This window comes from Daktulosphaira vitifoliae, unplaced genomic scaffold (genome assembly GCF_025091365.1).
Source record: "Daktulosphaira vitifoliae isolate Bord-2020 unplaced genomic scaffold, ASM2509136v1 Scaffold_3, whole genome shotgun sequence".
NCBI classification, from domain to species: Eukaryota; Metazoa; Arthropoda; class Insecta; order Hemiptera; family Phylloxeridae; genus Daktulosphaira; species Daktulosphaira vitifoliae.
The window spans coordinates 22,962,113-22,978,864 of NW_026099574.1; the positions used below are offsets into that span (position 1 = coordinate 22,962,113).

At 24.2% G+C, this 16,752-nt stretch overlaps 1 protein-coding gene across 1 annotated transcript in view; it reads right to left on the reverse strand.

The window, feature by feature from the left end:
• Window positions 1-16,752, reverse strand: part of LOC126902357 (adhesion G protein-coupled receptor E2-like) — a 96,420-nt gene that overhangs the window by 5,167 nt on the left and 74,501 nt on the right. Inside the window, exon 2 of the mRNA XM_050679527.1 lies at window positions 3,444-3,549. Coding sequence (XP_050535484.1) covers window positions 3,444-3,549 — 106 coding nt within the window. The remainder of the gene's footprint in view (window positions 1-3,443; window positions 3,550-16,752) is intronic.

A 16,752-nucleotide genomic window follows, 5' to 3' on the forward strand; every position in this document is an offset into this window, starting at 1 on the left:
TAAAATTAACTTTAAATTTAAATTTTTAATTTTTACACAAATATTTTCAATTTTATTTAATTGTTTATTCTTATAATACGACAAATTTAACAATTTAATCAGTGGTCTAAATTCTGAAAAAATATTGCCTTCCATCTAGAAAATTTCTTATTATCTTTAATATATTCCCCATGGAAACATAAAATTACACGTGTAGACATAATGACTATGATGATGCCCCTTCAGATTTATAGTCAAGTATAATAGCGTATTCTGTAATATTTCATGCTGATTTAGGATATACATATTATGTCGGTCATATAAGCCTAATGTTAGTAAAAAAATTATGTTGCAAAAATTGTATTTACGTTAATATTGTCACTTAAATCGTGTATCAATAAAAATGTCTTTACTGAGAAGAAATGTTATTTACAATACAATTTATTGTAATGTATATACTTTTATATAATTAACTATAATAACAACTGTTTATATGGTGTGTTGGACATTTATTTGTTAAATATATATATATATGTATATGTATAAATTTTATTTATATTTTGTTGTGCTTTACAAATTTATTTAACTAATACATACCCTGAGGAGACAGTGAGAAATAACAGATTCTATAATAATATAACTTAATTAAGATGAAATTTTGTTGTTAACCATCTATTTTTCAAAAATAGATAAATTTTCATAATTGCAAAAATTGATTTGTATTTTCAGCCAAGTCTTGATTAACGCATAAGGCAATTGCCAAAATCTAAAGTGCGTTTTATTGTAAATACCTGTGTATTAAAAACTAAAGTAAAGTACACGTTTTTGTAGTAACAAAACGATAAGTTTAGTGAAGAAAGGGTTATATGATTTAAAAAATCTTTGCTTAATTCTCCTGTCAAGAGTTTTATTAAAAGAATTTCCGAAAACCGTATTTTTTTCGTAGCATAGCTTTAATTGTGTTTTGTTTATAATCATTAAATCATTAAAATTGGTCTACATAACTGTAATAGCAGTATTGCTATTTCGTGATGGTAATTCTAGTATAATAGATACATCATTAATTAAAATATATTGTTTTTATTTTTTTAAGAGGAAAAATCAAATTTGATTATTTATAGATATTTAAATAAGAGCTGGTGTATTCAAAAATTATGCTATGATGATAGAAAGTAAACCACATAAAAAATATTTTTATCCTCAGTAATTGATTTTTAAATTTATAAGAATTATATTTTATATATATTTGTTGTGGAGTCTTTCATAAAATTTAATCTAAATGTTGATTTTAGAAGCTAAGTTAATTAAAACCTAATAACATCAATTCGGTGCGAGTGTTAAAAAATATCTAAAAAGGGTCAGCATTACTCAAGTTCATATTTTATTTATATTTTTATTCTTATACTAGCCTATTCATCAATACGCATATTGATTAAGTTAACAAAGAAATAACAAATTTTAATCTTACACTGCATATGATTTCTTGGAACAATATGTATGCTCAGCGGATAATAAGATTTAATCATCCCACCTTGAAAATATTTAAGAGTTTAAATATAGAGTAGAGTTAATGATATAATTCGAAAGGGGTATTAAAATATTAATAAAAATTCTGAGCACACATTCTGATATGGTGATGCATGAATCAATAAAAATTAATAGATTTGATAAGTTCTTTATTTGTTCTTCAAATATTACACTTCCTAATCGTACAGTGAAATAATGTGTTTACATTTATTTTTGATATTTTTAAGATGGAGAAGTTAAATTTTTTATGGAAGGGGTGGCATAAGTTATATTTATTTGGTGCGTTAAAATTTAATCAAATGTCTTTAATGATATCAGATACATCAATAATGTCAAGATTTTGTACTAAACTGCATGTAAAAATATGTTAACTCAAATATTTCTAAAGTAATTTATAGTATTTCATTTTAGAGTAAAAATATGAATTTTCATAAATTATTTATTTGTATTAAAAATAATCTTAGTGACAAGGAATAATTTCAATTTTATTGTAATTATATAACACTACGGGCACGAAGGAAATAATGTCATTAGAATATTTGGTCCATGACAGCCAATTATTTTACTAACCCTTTTATACCACTGAAATAAACGTAGAGAAATCCAAAGTTTTGAACGGAGTACATGTTAATTATTATCATTAATATTATTATAATAAATCTTCTAGTCATTATTAAGGATAATCGAATTAAAATGCTTTGTTAAAATTAATTAATAGAAAAAAATAATAGTATTAAAAGATAATTGCTGAGATACAATAATACTATGTGTATGAATATAAACTTAAAATAAAAATAAAATTTATTATTACTTTATTATTATCGCAGTAGTTTTTTAATACTATTTATTTGTTAATGACACAAACTTAATAATAATACATAATAAAAAAACTAACCTATAATACCGTTCATTTTTCATCCAAAAGTGAACAATTTTTAGTTGTGTTAAAACTATAATGCTGCTGAGTTTTTCTAATATTTTTAATCTTTTTATAATACACATTTATAGGTAGACCTAACGTAAAAAATGATTATATTAATTACCACCCAGAACTCAACACCACAATTACTTATTTTAAATAAAAGTATTACATGAACATTTTTTTTTGTTATTTCAATAAATAATATGAAGTTTTTATATTTTTTTATCGAAAAAATCATATGGTACCTTATTAACTTTCACACTAGTGTATTTAATATGTTGCTCGTAGTACAACTTCATAGTACTTTGTTTCGATGATATCTGTAAGACAAGTATGAAGTACCTAAGTTACCGAATAAGCTTACATAAGGGATACTGTTTAGGCTAAAACATAATTTTAAAAATTGGTAAAATAAAATTCTCGTTGGTATAACTATTTTTAAAAGGTTTACTTGGCGTTTTTCATAGAATGGCCCGTAGAGGAACGTTTATTTTTTTATCTTATTGTTGGTCCCATACGTTGAACAAATCAAGATTGCTGGCAATTTATTCTCTAATATATTAGGAAATAAATCTCTTACATTTGTGTAGTCAAAGATAACACGTAATTTTGTTAATATAGAGATGAAAGATACTCTTTAGTATTTAAAAATTTTATATTTTTCCAGATAATTTTTAGAAAGTAGATTAGTGGGGAGATACAATCCTCTAGCACCTTTATTACTATGATTTTATGTTTATAGGGAGTCCAGACCATATGGAACCTTTCCGCAAATTGCCGTTGCATTCTTTATAATATAAATAATGATGTATAATTCAGTATTATTTAATATTATTAAATTAAAGGCAAACTTATATAATTTTGGATATTAATTTAAGAAGTGTTAATTTATACAACAAAATATTTGTACTTTATTAAACAACAACAAAATTTCAATTTTATTGTTAAATTTCAATGAATTTAACTTAACACAAATAATTATCTTATATATTTTTTTATACTTCAGTAAAATTACCTGAACACCACCAACACCAACTACGTAAAAAAGTTGAGTCAAGAACATATTAGCCAACATGTACATCAAAGCTGTGCCTGACATCGTTCTCAAGTCAGAAAACAGGCTGAAAAATACAATTACATCATTTATTATCAAGTAGTATAATCATTAAATTTGTATTCATCTTAATTGTAAGTAAATTTCATATATTTGGGTTTTTGTGATATGCGATAGAAGTTCTTTGAATTACAAAATGTCTCTTCTTGAACTGAACAATAAAGAAGATATTTAAGAGTGGAAAACTCAAAGCATGACAAAGTACCATTTATTAAAGCGACAGCTTTATGTCAGCAGATATTTTACAACAACTGCTACACCATCACCATTATTGTTGTTGAGACGTAAAGTTTCACTAGTTTGTTGTCAATGATTTTTACAATGTTTTTATGTACCTTATATTAACGAGTTATATTGTAAAAAAAAAAACTAAATACCTAATTAATATGATAAATAAAAAATTCTATTATAAATTTTGGTCATATAGAAATACATGTTTGTAAATCAACAATTTATACTCTAGACAATTTTTATATTGTATGTTTCTTATAAGCCACATTACAATACTTAGTTTAGATAAATAATATATATTACAATTTAATTTTATTATATTATCATTTTTGTAATATTATATGACATTAGGATATTAATCGAACATCGAGATTTAAACCGACATGTAAAATGTTAACGTAAATTTAAAATTTTTCGGTAATAAAATATCGGATAAGTTATTGTTTTACCATTATATTTAATATACACAGAGCCGACAGAAAGGCAAAGTTAACAATGAACATTCATAGGGTTCTGCGCTTTAAAAAGGCCTTATATGTATAACATTTTTGTATTGGTCTCACAATATCTAGCACGACACTGCAGTGTTATTTTTCATGGAAAAAAATCGTTACTGTCACCAGTAAAAAGATAATGTTTACTTCCATCATTTACATACGTGAACTAACATTTGATACCATAAAAAAATCGTAAAAAAAAATAAAAATTTAACAAATTTTAAAAAGCTGTAGAAACGTAAACTACTGAGTAAAAAAATAAGAATTTTTGGTATCAAAATTTTTTCTTTGAAACTTATCTATAAAATTACTTCAAATCCTAAAAAAATGTTAATAATATAATTATTTTTTGTAATTGTGAAAAATAACATAAAGCACATTTTAAATATAGCGTAAAAATTTATTAAAAAAAAAAAGTATAAAATATTTTGTAGATCATAAGTTATATGTGTGGTCAGTGAGATAGGATCTACCTTGTATAATATGTTATGTATATATATATAGAACTTATGTGAATCTTAGCGAGCCGAATAGAGGACTACATTGAATAATATCCAAATCATCTTAATAAAAACTAAGACTATTTTACATTCATCTCTTTTTTTTAACTTAATTAAATAAAATATTAAGCTACTAATTTATGTGGAGTTTTAAAATATTTTTTAGAATTTTGACTTGAGTATAATCTTTTAGCAGAATATAAAATCTTTAGTTATAATAAGTAAATTATTAAGCATTTCCCGTTTTAGAAAACGTGACTTGGCTTTTTTGGAAACGTAAGCTTGAGCTTGATTTATAACGCCTAAGTCTAGAATAATTTAAACTTACTATGTTGTCATCGAACTAGTTCATGAGTAATAAATTCTATGAAGTAAAATTAAATGCCTAGTCTTAATAAAGTTTAAATGATGTACTGAAAAGAAAAGTTTTTGATAGTATAAAGTAATAAAAGGAGCAACACAAATGCAGTATATTAGATCGTAAAATATTTTATTTTAATCAGTGTTCAATCAATTAAATAAATTCTTAAAAATATCATTTTTATAAAATAAATACTGTTTTAATTATAACAATGAAAAAATTAAAATCTGTATTTTAAATTATTAAGGTGATCCATAATTGATTTTAACAAAGAGCAATTTTTTTTAATATATATTATTATTGTTAGTTTTATTCTAAAGTTCAACAAATTACAATGAATCAAATAATATAATTTGTTTAACGAGTAAAATATTAATATGTAGCTGTTCAAAAACTAAATTTTAGGTTCGATACAAAGCTGAGAATATATTGATTTTATTAGGATGCCTTTTAATTTGTTTTTCTAATTTTCGGTTCATAAAATTTCTTAGTTCTTACCGAACCGATTTTTTTGAGCTATACGTAAAAATAACCAGAGTAATAACCAGTTGAAGACATTGTTCTCAAAAATTCAAAAAATTATCCTAAATTTCTTTCATTAAGTAAAATATCTCATTAAATCAGTATTGTCAATAACGGCAGATATTGTTTTTTTTTTATTGCAACTTAAAATTACCATAACTTTTTTAAGAAAAACTGAATTATTACCAAATATTTATCACATACGTAAACAAACAGACCCTAAGCAATCCGTATCAAAGAGTTTTATGATAGTAATGAAAATCTCTGTCGGATATCAATCTATACTGGAGTCTACTACTAGGGCCCGACTACACTGGTTTCTTTTTAGATAAAATATGTTTTACACTACATGATCTCTAATAAAATATTTAAGGTGCATTTTTTTTTGTAATAACTACATACTTGTATTATATAATGTACACTTACATATAATCATGTTTGAACTACTGTAAGAAATTTTTAATAAAAAAAAATCTTCATCTCGCTCAGCAGAGTATTTACTGAGAGAATGGTATCCTAATTGTAGGAACACTTCATATAAAATTTCTTCACGCGCCACTGACTTTGCTATACTTCTAAATAAATAAACTACGAAAAATATTGTTGTAAATAAAATATTTACTTCGATTAGTTAATCATAAAGATATAGTACCTAAACTCTAGTTTTTTAATATAGAGTGTTAGCTAATTTTGATGGGACGATACTTAATGTAAAATAAAAAATACATTAATATTAACAATTTCGGATTTATTAGCTCACAGTTGCTATATATAAAAGCAAACCTTAAACCAGTAACCTTAGACCATATATAGTCTGTAAAAGCAAAACTACACGGAAACAAATATAAATAATAGTTGGAAACTGAATTATTAAGTATTTGACTGTAACTTCGTCTCTTTGAATTTGTCGTTTGCTGAGTCAAAAAGCTATTATAAATTATTTACTCTAGAAAGAATGCTTTTGTCTATATAATTTGTTCATTTCGAGCACAAAGTTGTTTCTACATTTATAGTGAAAATATTTTTTTAATAAGTCCGTAATAAAACTTTAGTAATGTTATCATGGTAAAAAACATTTCTTACATTGGGTTCTTCATACTACCTCTAATACCGTTAAACACATTTAAACTAATGGGTTTCTGTAGTTGAATCTTTAGAATTGCTATTTGTGCAATAATCATTAAGCATTTTCTACATCATTTATAAACCAGAAACGTTTTTTTAGTACTTGTTATTAATATTATAATATAGTATAGAAATTAAACTTAATTAACATTTACAGTTATAATAATAATTTATTATATTTGTTTGTATTTATGCTATGTTTTGTCTAATTTTCAATCAATCTGTACCAAATATTTATAGAAATATTCTGACATAATAAAACATAGTTATAAATATATTTTGTAAAACTTGAACGAAAATTCAATGTTATTTAATTATAATTACCTATAGTTGCCTTTAACATACCATAGTTTTATTATGTCACAAATTTCAAATCTGGTATATTTTCAATGAAACAATACTCATAAATTTTCCGAGTATTGAAGTTGGATGATTTTAATACTAATATAGTTAAACCTTTTCATCTATTATTTCCTTTACATTATTGATATAATGAATATAAAATAAGGTGCCCAGTCTAATTAAAATGTTTAATTTCCCCATAATTATATTTTTAAATAATATAAGCCACATGTTGGATACTTATTTTTATTATACATATATATGTATTTAGTTTTATTCATTCTGAAAGAAAATCCAATTTATTTTTAGAAATTAGATTGCGCCACAACTGCTTGTGTGGGACAAAAGGTATACTCGATTTAATAATGGCAAGTTCATAGAATAGATTGAGTTAAAACGTCTTATTCAACCATCAAACAAATGGTCCAATTAACAGTAGTTTAATATTGGCCTCCTGATATAGGTACTTTTGAGTCGTAGCAATTTACAATTTTGCTTTTATTTGTTGCAGTTATCTGTCATTAAGCATGGGTTTTAAAGTAGGCGTTTTTCCAACTAATAGAGTATGTATTTAGTAAATTGCTCGAATTATTCTTGGTAATAAGAACCAAATGTGTATAAAAGAAGAACCTATTTATTATGAACGCAATGATAAATTATTTGAGCTGGATTAATAAACAATAAACATTAAGCCTTGCCATTAAAATGTAAAATGCAGCAGCTGTGTACGTCAACAAAGTATAATATCGGCATTAGCAAATGATTGACATTAATACATAACACATATTTTGGTACATAAGTTGTTATCGACTAGTAATTTTTCTTATTAGAAAATATAAATTAATATTATCTAGTAAACAAGCTGGTTAAATATGTATGATGTCATTTAAAAAATTAAAACTGGTATCCTTATAATGTATAAGAAATGAACTAGAGCTCTGCGTAGTCCGTATTTTCAACCGAACCGTTCTGAAAAACTGAAAAAAAATGTCCAAACTGAATAGAAACAGACTGTTAAATTAAAAAATTGTTCAGACCGAACCGAACCGGATTATTAAATTAAAAACCCTGTCCAGATAACATTGGACTGGATACAATAAAATAATAGTAAACCACACTAAACCACCAAACAGAAACATTAATTCAAATAAAGTCTTTAGGACTAGACCAAAATTATTCCTAGCTAAAGAAGGCCTTATTGAATTTTACTGAAAATGTACATATTACAAAACTTTAGACATTATACATTTAAAGAATATTTTTTTATATTTAGTCCTAGTTTTAAAACACAATTATTATTCACAAAAAAATCTAAATGTTTACTCAGAAATTAACTTATCAGTAAAATCATAAAGTTATAAGATACTTTATTCAGCTATATAAAAAATTTAATTTAATTATTATTTACTATTTATTTAGAAAAAATGTATTATTTACATAAAATAAAAAAAATTTTGTTATAAAATTAAACAGATTAGAAAAATGTATATTATACTTTAACTTAAATTTTGTAATAATTGTTTAAAAATAATATGTCATCAACTATCGAACCCTTTAAATAACTCCTTCGTTCTTCTATTACCCTCAGTAGTACTGTATGTTATTAGCATATTATTCTATATCGATAAATATTTTAAGAGTAGCGTTTGATTTTATAGCAAAACAAAATTAACACCTATCAATATGAAGTTGTACAAAACAAAATATTTATTTTTAAATAATTAAAATCTTATTTTATAAAAAAAAAGAAAGACTGAAACAACTGTCGAGTTTCGTTGATAATAGACAAATGAAGCTAAATGAATTTGTTGGTTAATATTTTTTAAACTTTATTTTATATAATATAATATAAAAAGAATTATAAATGTAATGTTTTTTAACACAAGAGTAATTCTTTAAAAACACGGTTTTAAATCTTAACTAAATTAAAATAATATAGTATATGGTAACAATAATGAAATTTGTGTCCTAGACTTAATTATAGTCAATAAAAATGATCATTTTATTCAAAAATGCGTAGAAAAACTTTGAAGTAATATAATAAACTTAATGATTGACAGTTGTAAGAAAGCAATACATTATCCACTATGATTTGAAATCACATTTCAGGTTTCCTGGAAATATTATTAGCATATTCAAACTATTCAGCTTTTATGTGACATTTATTGTATTCATTTTTAGCGAGTGTAACATAGTTCAATATTATATTGAACTAATTGTATTCATTATGAATACAATTTGAACTTACTACGATAATTTTTTTTTTTTATTATTATTATTTCACGTGCGTGTTTCTACTGAAAACAATAATGCACAATGCAAAGAAACAACAATATACAGTTTTTGTACAATAATCCGTAATTAAACATATTTACAATATTACACAGCTTTTAAAAGTGGATAATAATCTCAATGTGAAGACGGACAGATACCGTCCTTGAATATTTATAAAGGAAAGGGACCGAACCGATGAATTTTTTAAAGACCAGGACCAGATCGATGAACATTTCAAAGAGCCGTAAAATAGAGGACCGGTAATTTTTAACTTCAAACCAACTAGAATCGGACTTATTTATTATTTGAAGTATAAGACCGGACGGGACCGTGGTCTAGTCCAGACTAATTTAAACCGAATCATACAGAGCTCTAGGATGAACATAAACAAAATACTTAAAGTAATCAAAAGAAAAATAATATGAATATTATTTTTATTTTTCGATAAATTAAGTGGTTCGTGATAAAATAATAATCTGTATAAAAATACCAATGAACACAAATATCTTTTATTTTTATTAGCATATTTATTTAAAAAGGTTAGACATAAACGAAAGTGCTTAACAAAATATGTGTTCTGGAATTGATGAATAAACTAAAATTGACAGTGTACTGACTCACGTGAAAGGGGATTTTGAATGTGTCACACATTTTATAATACTCGGTAATCAGACTTTTCGTTGCCGACTTAACAGAGCAAGTTGATTTCGCTTATAGCCAGAAATCTAAAATTTAAACTTGTATAGTTGAGATAAGACCTAACAAGTTCAGCAAAGTGCACATGAAATAACATAACATAGAACAATTTGATGTTACATTATATTTAACATAAAATACATATAATCGTCAGTTCCGACTTCTGTAGTACTGTTTTTTAAATTGATAGATATTATTATGGATATACCAAATAATTTCTGTTGAGTCGTGCATATTCCACATTAAGTAAAGGTTAATTAACGAACTGTTTTTTTTTTATACACTCTGATGTACGTAATATAATAAAGAAGTATTATGTATGTATTTTGTATGATATATTATTTACTAAATTATTTAATTAACATACTTAATTTATGGTATGCATACCTTAAATTACCAAATAACTGTATAAAAGTAAAAATAAAATTAAGGAAATTTATATTATATTAATATTTAATATTGATTCAATCGTTTAAAAATTAATTATTAAACAATTTGTTTAGTAAAAATTTCATTTTGTGTAATTTGATAAATAAAGATTATAAAACAGATTACTAACAAATCAGAAAAATATAGAGAATAAGTTTAAAAAACAGTTTTTTATCTTTAGTAGTAGATTTTATAGTAAATTTGCATTAATTGAAATTTTTTATTGACATAAATCCAAGGATAGTATTTTATATCATAATATGATATAAAATAATAAAATTAAGAGTTTAAACGGTATATTATACTGTTTAAACTGTTAATTTTATAAAACAAGTATTAGTAAAATAAAGATTAAAAATTTGATATAATAATTTTTGTGTTAAGCTGTTTGTTATAGTTTAGGCTATATACAATTTTGTTACAAGGCTTAAATGATGTTAAACTATTACTTTATTATCCAAACAAATTATTTTTGGTGACTTGCATATTAATAATAAGTTTAATTATGGAAATTTAGAAATAGACTAAATTTGTAACTACCATTAAAACAATTTTACATAATAAGTAATTTATAAAAATGTAATATATGTTCATTAGTTTTTCTAAACATATGCAAGGAACACTGACGTATTTTGTTTTGACGCCTTTACAGACCACTAAATTTATATATTTTTTGTTACAAAAAAATGCTGCCTCCAACGGTGAGACTACCCACCCTTCCCCTAAAGACGTCCCTGGTAAGATATAGAGCCTAACTAATATTAGACGGAGTGTAACTAAAAATTTGAATCATATAAAATTTACGATTTTTTCTTAATACAGCAATTAATTCAACTATTTTTAAAGTATTTAAGAGACGGATGTGTGTGTAGATAATTTATTTAACTTGCTTAAATTTTAACAGAAAAAAAATTGTATACCAAACAAAATATGATTACATTTTTCTTGAATAAACTTTAAATCTACTCATTGACAGAGTTGGATGTACTTATAAACAAAATAAGCATTGCTAATGGCCCTCGAAATAATTTGGCCTAACAAACAGTCTGACATTCAAAAATATAATAAACAGAAGTTGTGAGCTAAGAGTTTTTCATAAGGGCTGCGCATAACTAAAAATATAATTTAAGCACGCAAATATTTTTATCATGAGGTATTCACATTTATCCTTACCCTGAATAAGCCATGCGTAAAACATATTTTGATTTTTTTTGTATAAGTTTTTGGGTCTGATAACGAATTTTATGCGGCGCATCATTAAATATGAGGTTCAAACAAAAAATATCGAGATTAATATCATAACTGGAAAATGGGTTTGAAAATTAACCTTTATATAAAGCTTTATACAGAATGATTCTTTTAACACCAGTCATTCGAATTGTTTTAAAAAAACAATTCATTTTGTTTTTTTGTTAGTTACTTATGTGTTTTCTTTTATATGTTTTACCTGCGTTCAGTAAGAAACAAAACGGATAAATTGTTACTAACAATGAGAACAATAAAAACCCGTTTCCTTACTTATTAAACACTCTATATAGTATTTTTATGTTTATTCCTTATGTTGTATAACAGTTTATAACGTTATATTTTAAAACTGTTAAGTATGCATGTACACATGTATACTTAACTAACTTATAAAATAGAAAATGATGTAATTAAGAAAATGACGCGTTGATAACAAGTTTTGGACGAGTATTTTAGAAGTTATTAACAATTTAAAGCATAAAAGTAAAGTATAAGTAAGTTGAGTCGAGGGTGCTGCTATTTTTATTACTATACATTTTTCAACCTCGATTCTGCGTAAGTATATAAGTGTTGATGCTTTCTGAAATTCTAGTCTAAAAGTTGTTGTAGACCCCTCATTTTTTAATTATGATATTTCCTATTTTGTAAGATAGTTAATATGTATGTTACCATTTTTAAAATATAAATTTGATACTTCTATACACATAAGGAATAAACATAAAATGTTTTTATTAAAGATAAATGGAGATATATTTGTAACTAACAAAAGCCCCCAAAAAAATCACAAAATTATCATTATTTAAGGAGAATTTGAGTGGCTAGAGTAAAAAAAATTATTCTGTATATTAAAAAACATATTGTTCATAAACACGATTAATTTAATCAAATTGGCTATTAGTCGTGATTCATCAAGGACATTATAATGCATATACTAGAGATCGAAAATCTAGAACAATGTGTGTACACAATTTTTTTTTCATTGGGAAAACTGAAACTGAATCACGCTAAATACTTATGACACTATATAGTCTAGTTTTTTAAGTGATAATTATAACAGGAATATAAAATGTAGACCGATTACCAATTTTTGCTTTTGCAACAGAGGTAAGCAACTTCTTGTTGTTCCTGATTTTACTTCTTCTACGGAGTAGGAATTTCATCTGTAGCGTTAATACATTATAAAAATGTAACTTACTTGATAAAACCCAGCAATGGTTGTTGATACTATAGTTTCTAAAATAGGTACATTAAATGGAGCTTGTCTTTTTTTGAAACAAAAATTTAACTAAAATCTTTTACTGTAGTTTGTTGTCATTATATTTTCGAAGTCGTACTTTAATGTGTATTTTCTGAAACTAATCAACTGCTATATTTGACTTAAGTATAGCCCTTTTTATACGATTTTAAATAAATTAATATGATATAGATAAGATAAGTTATTCTACGTGTATAACAGAGAATATGATAAACTATGATGTAGTCTGTGAGGTTTTATCATTTGCGAAAAAACATCAAAGACAATTTACTTCGAGATGACTGTAATGAGCTGTAATTATAGTTTTAGGACATACACCACCAAATGGAGTTCACCTCAATCAACCTATATATCACTATGCAAGATAGATGTTTAAAAATTTACATATTTAGGCATCGTCTAAACTTTTTTCATAAGAAAGTTTTGCTTTAAAATACGTTTACTGTTTTATTGTTACATGTTACGTACAGCAATAGTTTAAATGCACAAATACTATTGAAGCTACTTAAAATGACATTCATTTTTTGAAAAATGAGTATATTTCAAACAAATATAAAAAAAAATAGGGGACAAAGCCATAAAAAACTTTGCAATCATTTGTAGTAATTGAGTGAAAAATATGCGGGTTTTGCTTCATTTAATGAAAAGATTTCAATGGAAATTAAAAGAAAAATTATAGATAAACTAACTTAAGTTAAATATGACGAACAGACTATAAAAAGAAATTTACATTAAATGTAAAAGATGTTCCTTTATTTAAAAACTGTGATTTACAAATAAACTTGTTATTGACCAACATCATGAACATATTTTCACAATTTAAATTTTCGACAAATTTTCTATAATTAGATACAGCTAAATAGAGTTATAATGAAAGTTATAATTATAGCCGACAAAAAATATCTTTGATAAGAGTAGTTAATGAAACTTCCATACACTTTGTAAAGTTGATGAAGGTCTATAACGCTAAAATAATATCTGTTACGGGCAAATATAAAAATGCACTTATTTATATAAACTAATTTTTTTTTTAATTACAAGTAGTCAAAAATTATCGACAAAAGTTTTCAAGCAACAAACGAGAAAGTTTTTTTAATCCATTAAATAGTAAATATTTTTCATTACTTTTAGTATTCTTTTTTGTTTTTAAATAAATTATATGTAATTTGATTTTAGTATCATTTTATTTGAAAAACACTTTATTTAAATTACACTCTAACGATTTAAAATAAATTTAAGTTTAGCAAGGAAGGTAAAATTTATACTAAATAATTTTGATTTACGACATTTTTTGGCTAATTATAATTTTTATTGATTTAAATGTGAAAACTAAAAACAACCCTATTCTGTCAAAATTTAACCCTAGTAAGGCACGGAATGTGGGTGGTTGTTTGATCCAGTCTTTTCACATTATAAGATTTTTATATAAAATAAAAAAACGGGGGAGTGACGTGATCAAATATCTGAGGTCGTGTTTTTTAAAACTATCCAATAATTCTTATCAAATAATTGTATTAAAATAAATGTTATGTAGAAATATTTGACTTAAAGAAAATATATGTAATTTAAAATTTTTAATTAATTTGAACATTAAATTTGATTATAAAATATTTCTTTTATGTTATCAAAATTAATTCGTTGAATGGACTACGTAGATAAACTGTTAAATTAGTAAGCAAAAAAGATCATAGCATTCGTAAGATTAAATTTAAATTAAAATAATGACAGGTTTACGTTTTGAGATACATAAAATATATATTTATCAAGTGTTTAGTTTAAACAAAAATTAGTTATTAAAATTTCTAAAAAAGAGTTTATGAGTTAAATATGACACACTTTATTTATTGAAATAAATGCAGAAAATTTAAAAGAAAATCTACTTATTTGTAGAGTTATTAAAATCAACCTACCTATTTATTATATAATAATTCCATAAATAAGTGTTTATAAAATATTCTTATCAATCAACTTATTTTTATGTATATAAATGTAAAATTAAAATTATGTATCAAAAACAAAACAAAACCATTTTTTAAAAAAGTACATTTTTATTATAGGTTAATACTTTTTGTATAAAACTTTAATGTCTTGTTTTATAATCCATTTAAGACTAGACAATAACTGTAGTACATATTTTATGCTTGTTTTATAATCAATCGACACATACATTTTTGTATGTGAATTGGTCGGTGGACATAATTGTCGATTGTTACCATTTTCAAAGCAGAACACCTCAAATTTATTACTTCGGCAAACTATTAAAAATACTTTTTTTTGAATATTAATTTGAAGCTTTATATTCGACATTTTAATTAATATACTATAAGTTCTTGCATATAAACTCCCTCACTGTGTCTTTAAATAAATAAATCAATATTATTTTAGTAAGAAACAAGTAATATATAAAATAAGGAAAGTTTACACGAGTTTAATTATTTCAAGCATTTTAGTTTCAAAAGACTTCTGTTTACTTAGCTTTATAAATATTGTAATGATCATGAAATAGTATTTACTTTTTATTAAAATTATTCCGTTTTGAATAGAAATTTAAAGTGAGTAAGTAAAGTTTTGTCTTTTTTGAATTTAATCGAATTCAAAATACTTGTAAATTACATGTTGTCAGGCTTTTTTAGTCTGAATTTACGAAACATTACATTTCTTTTGTAATTTGAATACAATTTGTATTAAACCGCACTTTTTAATAAAATTAACTGCAATAGATTTACCTTAAAAGTATAACAAATCTATTTTTTAATCGGAATCATCCTTTAAAGTATTATCTAAAGAGGAGAGGTGTAACAAATATGGACATTAGAGTGGAACGATTTTAAAAATTAAAAATTTTACATTGTAATAAACTAGAAACGATATATATTGGTATAAGTAATTTAACTTATTTTTCAATTAGTATCGCGACATAAATCGTTGGAGACTTTTAAAATGTTGTGATTATTTTATGTAGTGTATATTTCTATAATTTTTTTTTTTAAATGGTAAATGTTCAGATACGTTTTAAAACTAAATGTGTGATTATTGGGAAAGCTACAAAACTAAGTGTCATTGTACTGCCGGCATATGAAGATGTTATAAAGTATTATTAAATAATAAAAACGATAGCACATTATCGTCGCGAAACAATGTGGACCTGGCATAGTTGGGAAAAGTATAGATGATATGTGATTAACATCACTATTTTAAGAAATGCTTCGAAGCAAATCTGTAGATAATGTTTAATTTTAAGAATTTAGTGGATTATTTTAAAAGCAACATAAACTCCTATTGCCTTAATTGTAAAAAAAACATTTTTGCAAACTAAAATTTTCACGATATTTACCAAAAAATTTGAAAAAAATTATTGACTGTATTATTTAATGGAATACTTACTTTTAATCATCTAAAAATATCTTGATTTGTTATTTGATAGTGGTCAATATGTTAAAGAACAAGTTATCAAAAAAATGCTTAAGCCTCATCTTGAAAATAAAGAGTTAATTCGTGAGAGTTAATAATAAGTTAATTCGTACATTTAAAATATCACAGTTAAATATTGATGCCAAACTATATATTAATTTGATAAATTGGAAATATAATAAAATAATTGAGCCACCAATTCTAAAAAAAACCGACAAGGAAATATTAAAACATGTAATGTGTATTTTTTTTCTAATTTGGGCTAACTTTTAGCTTCGATGCGAAGCTGAGAAGGTATTGGTTTTACTATGATGTGTTTTTT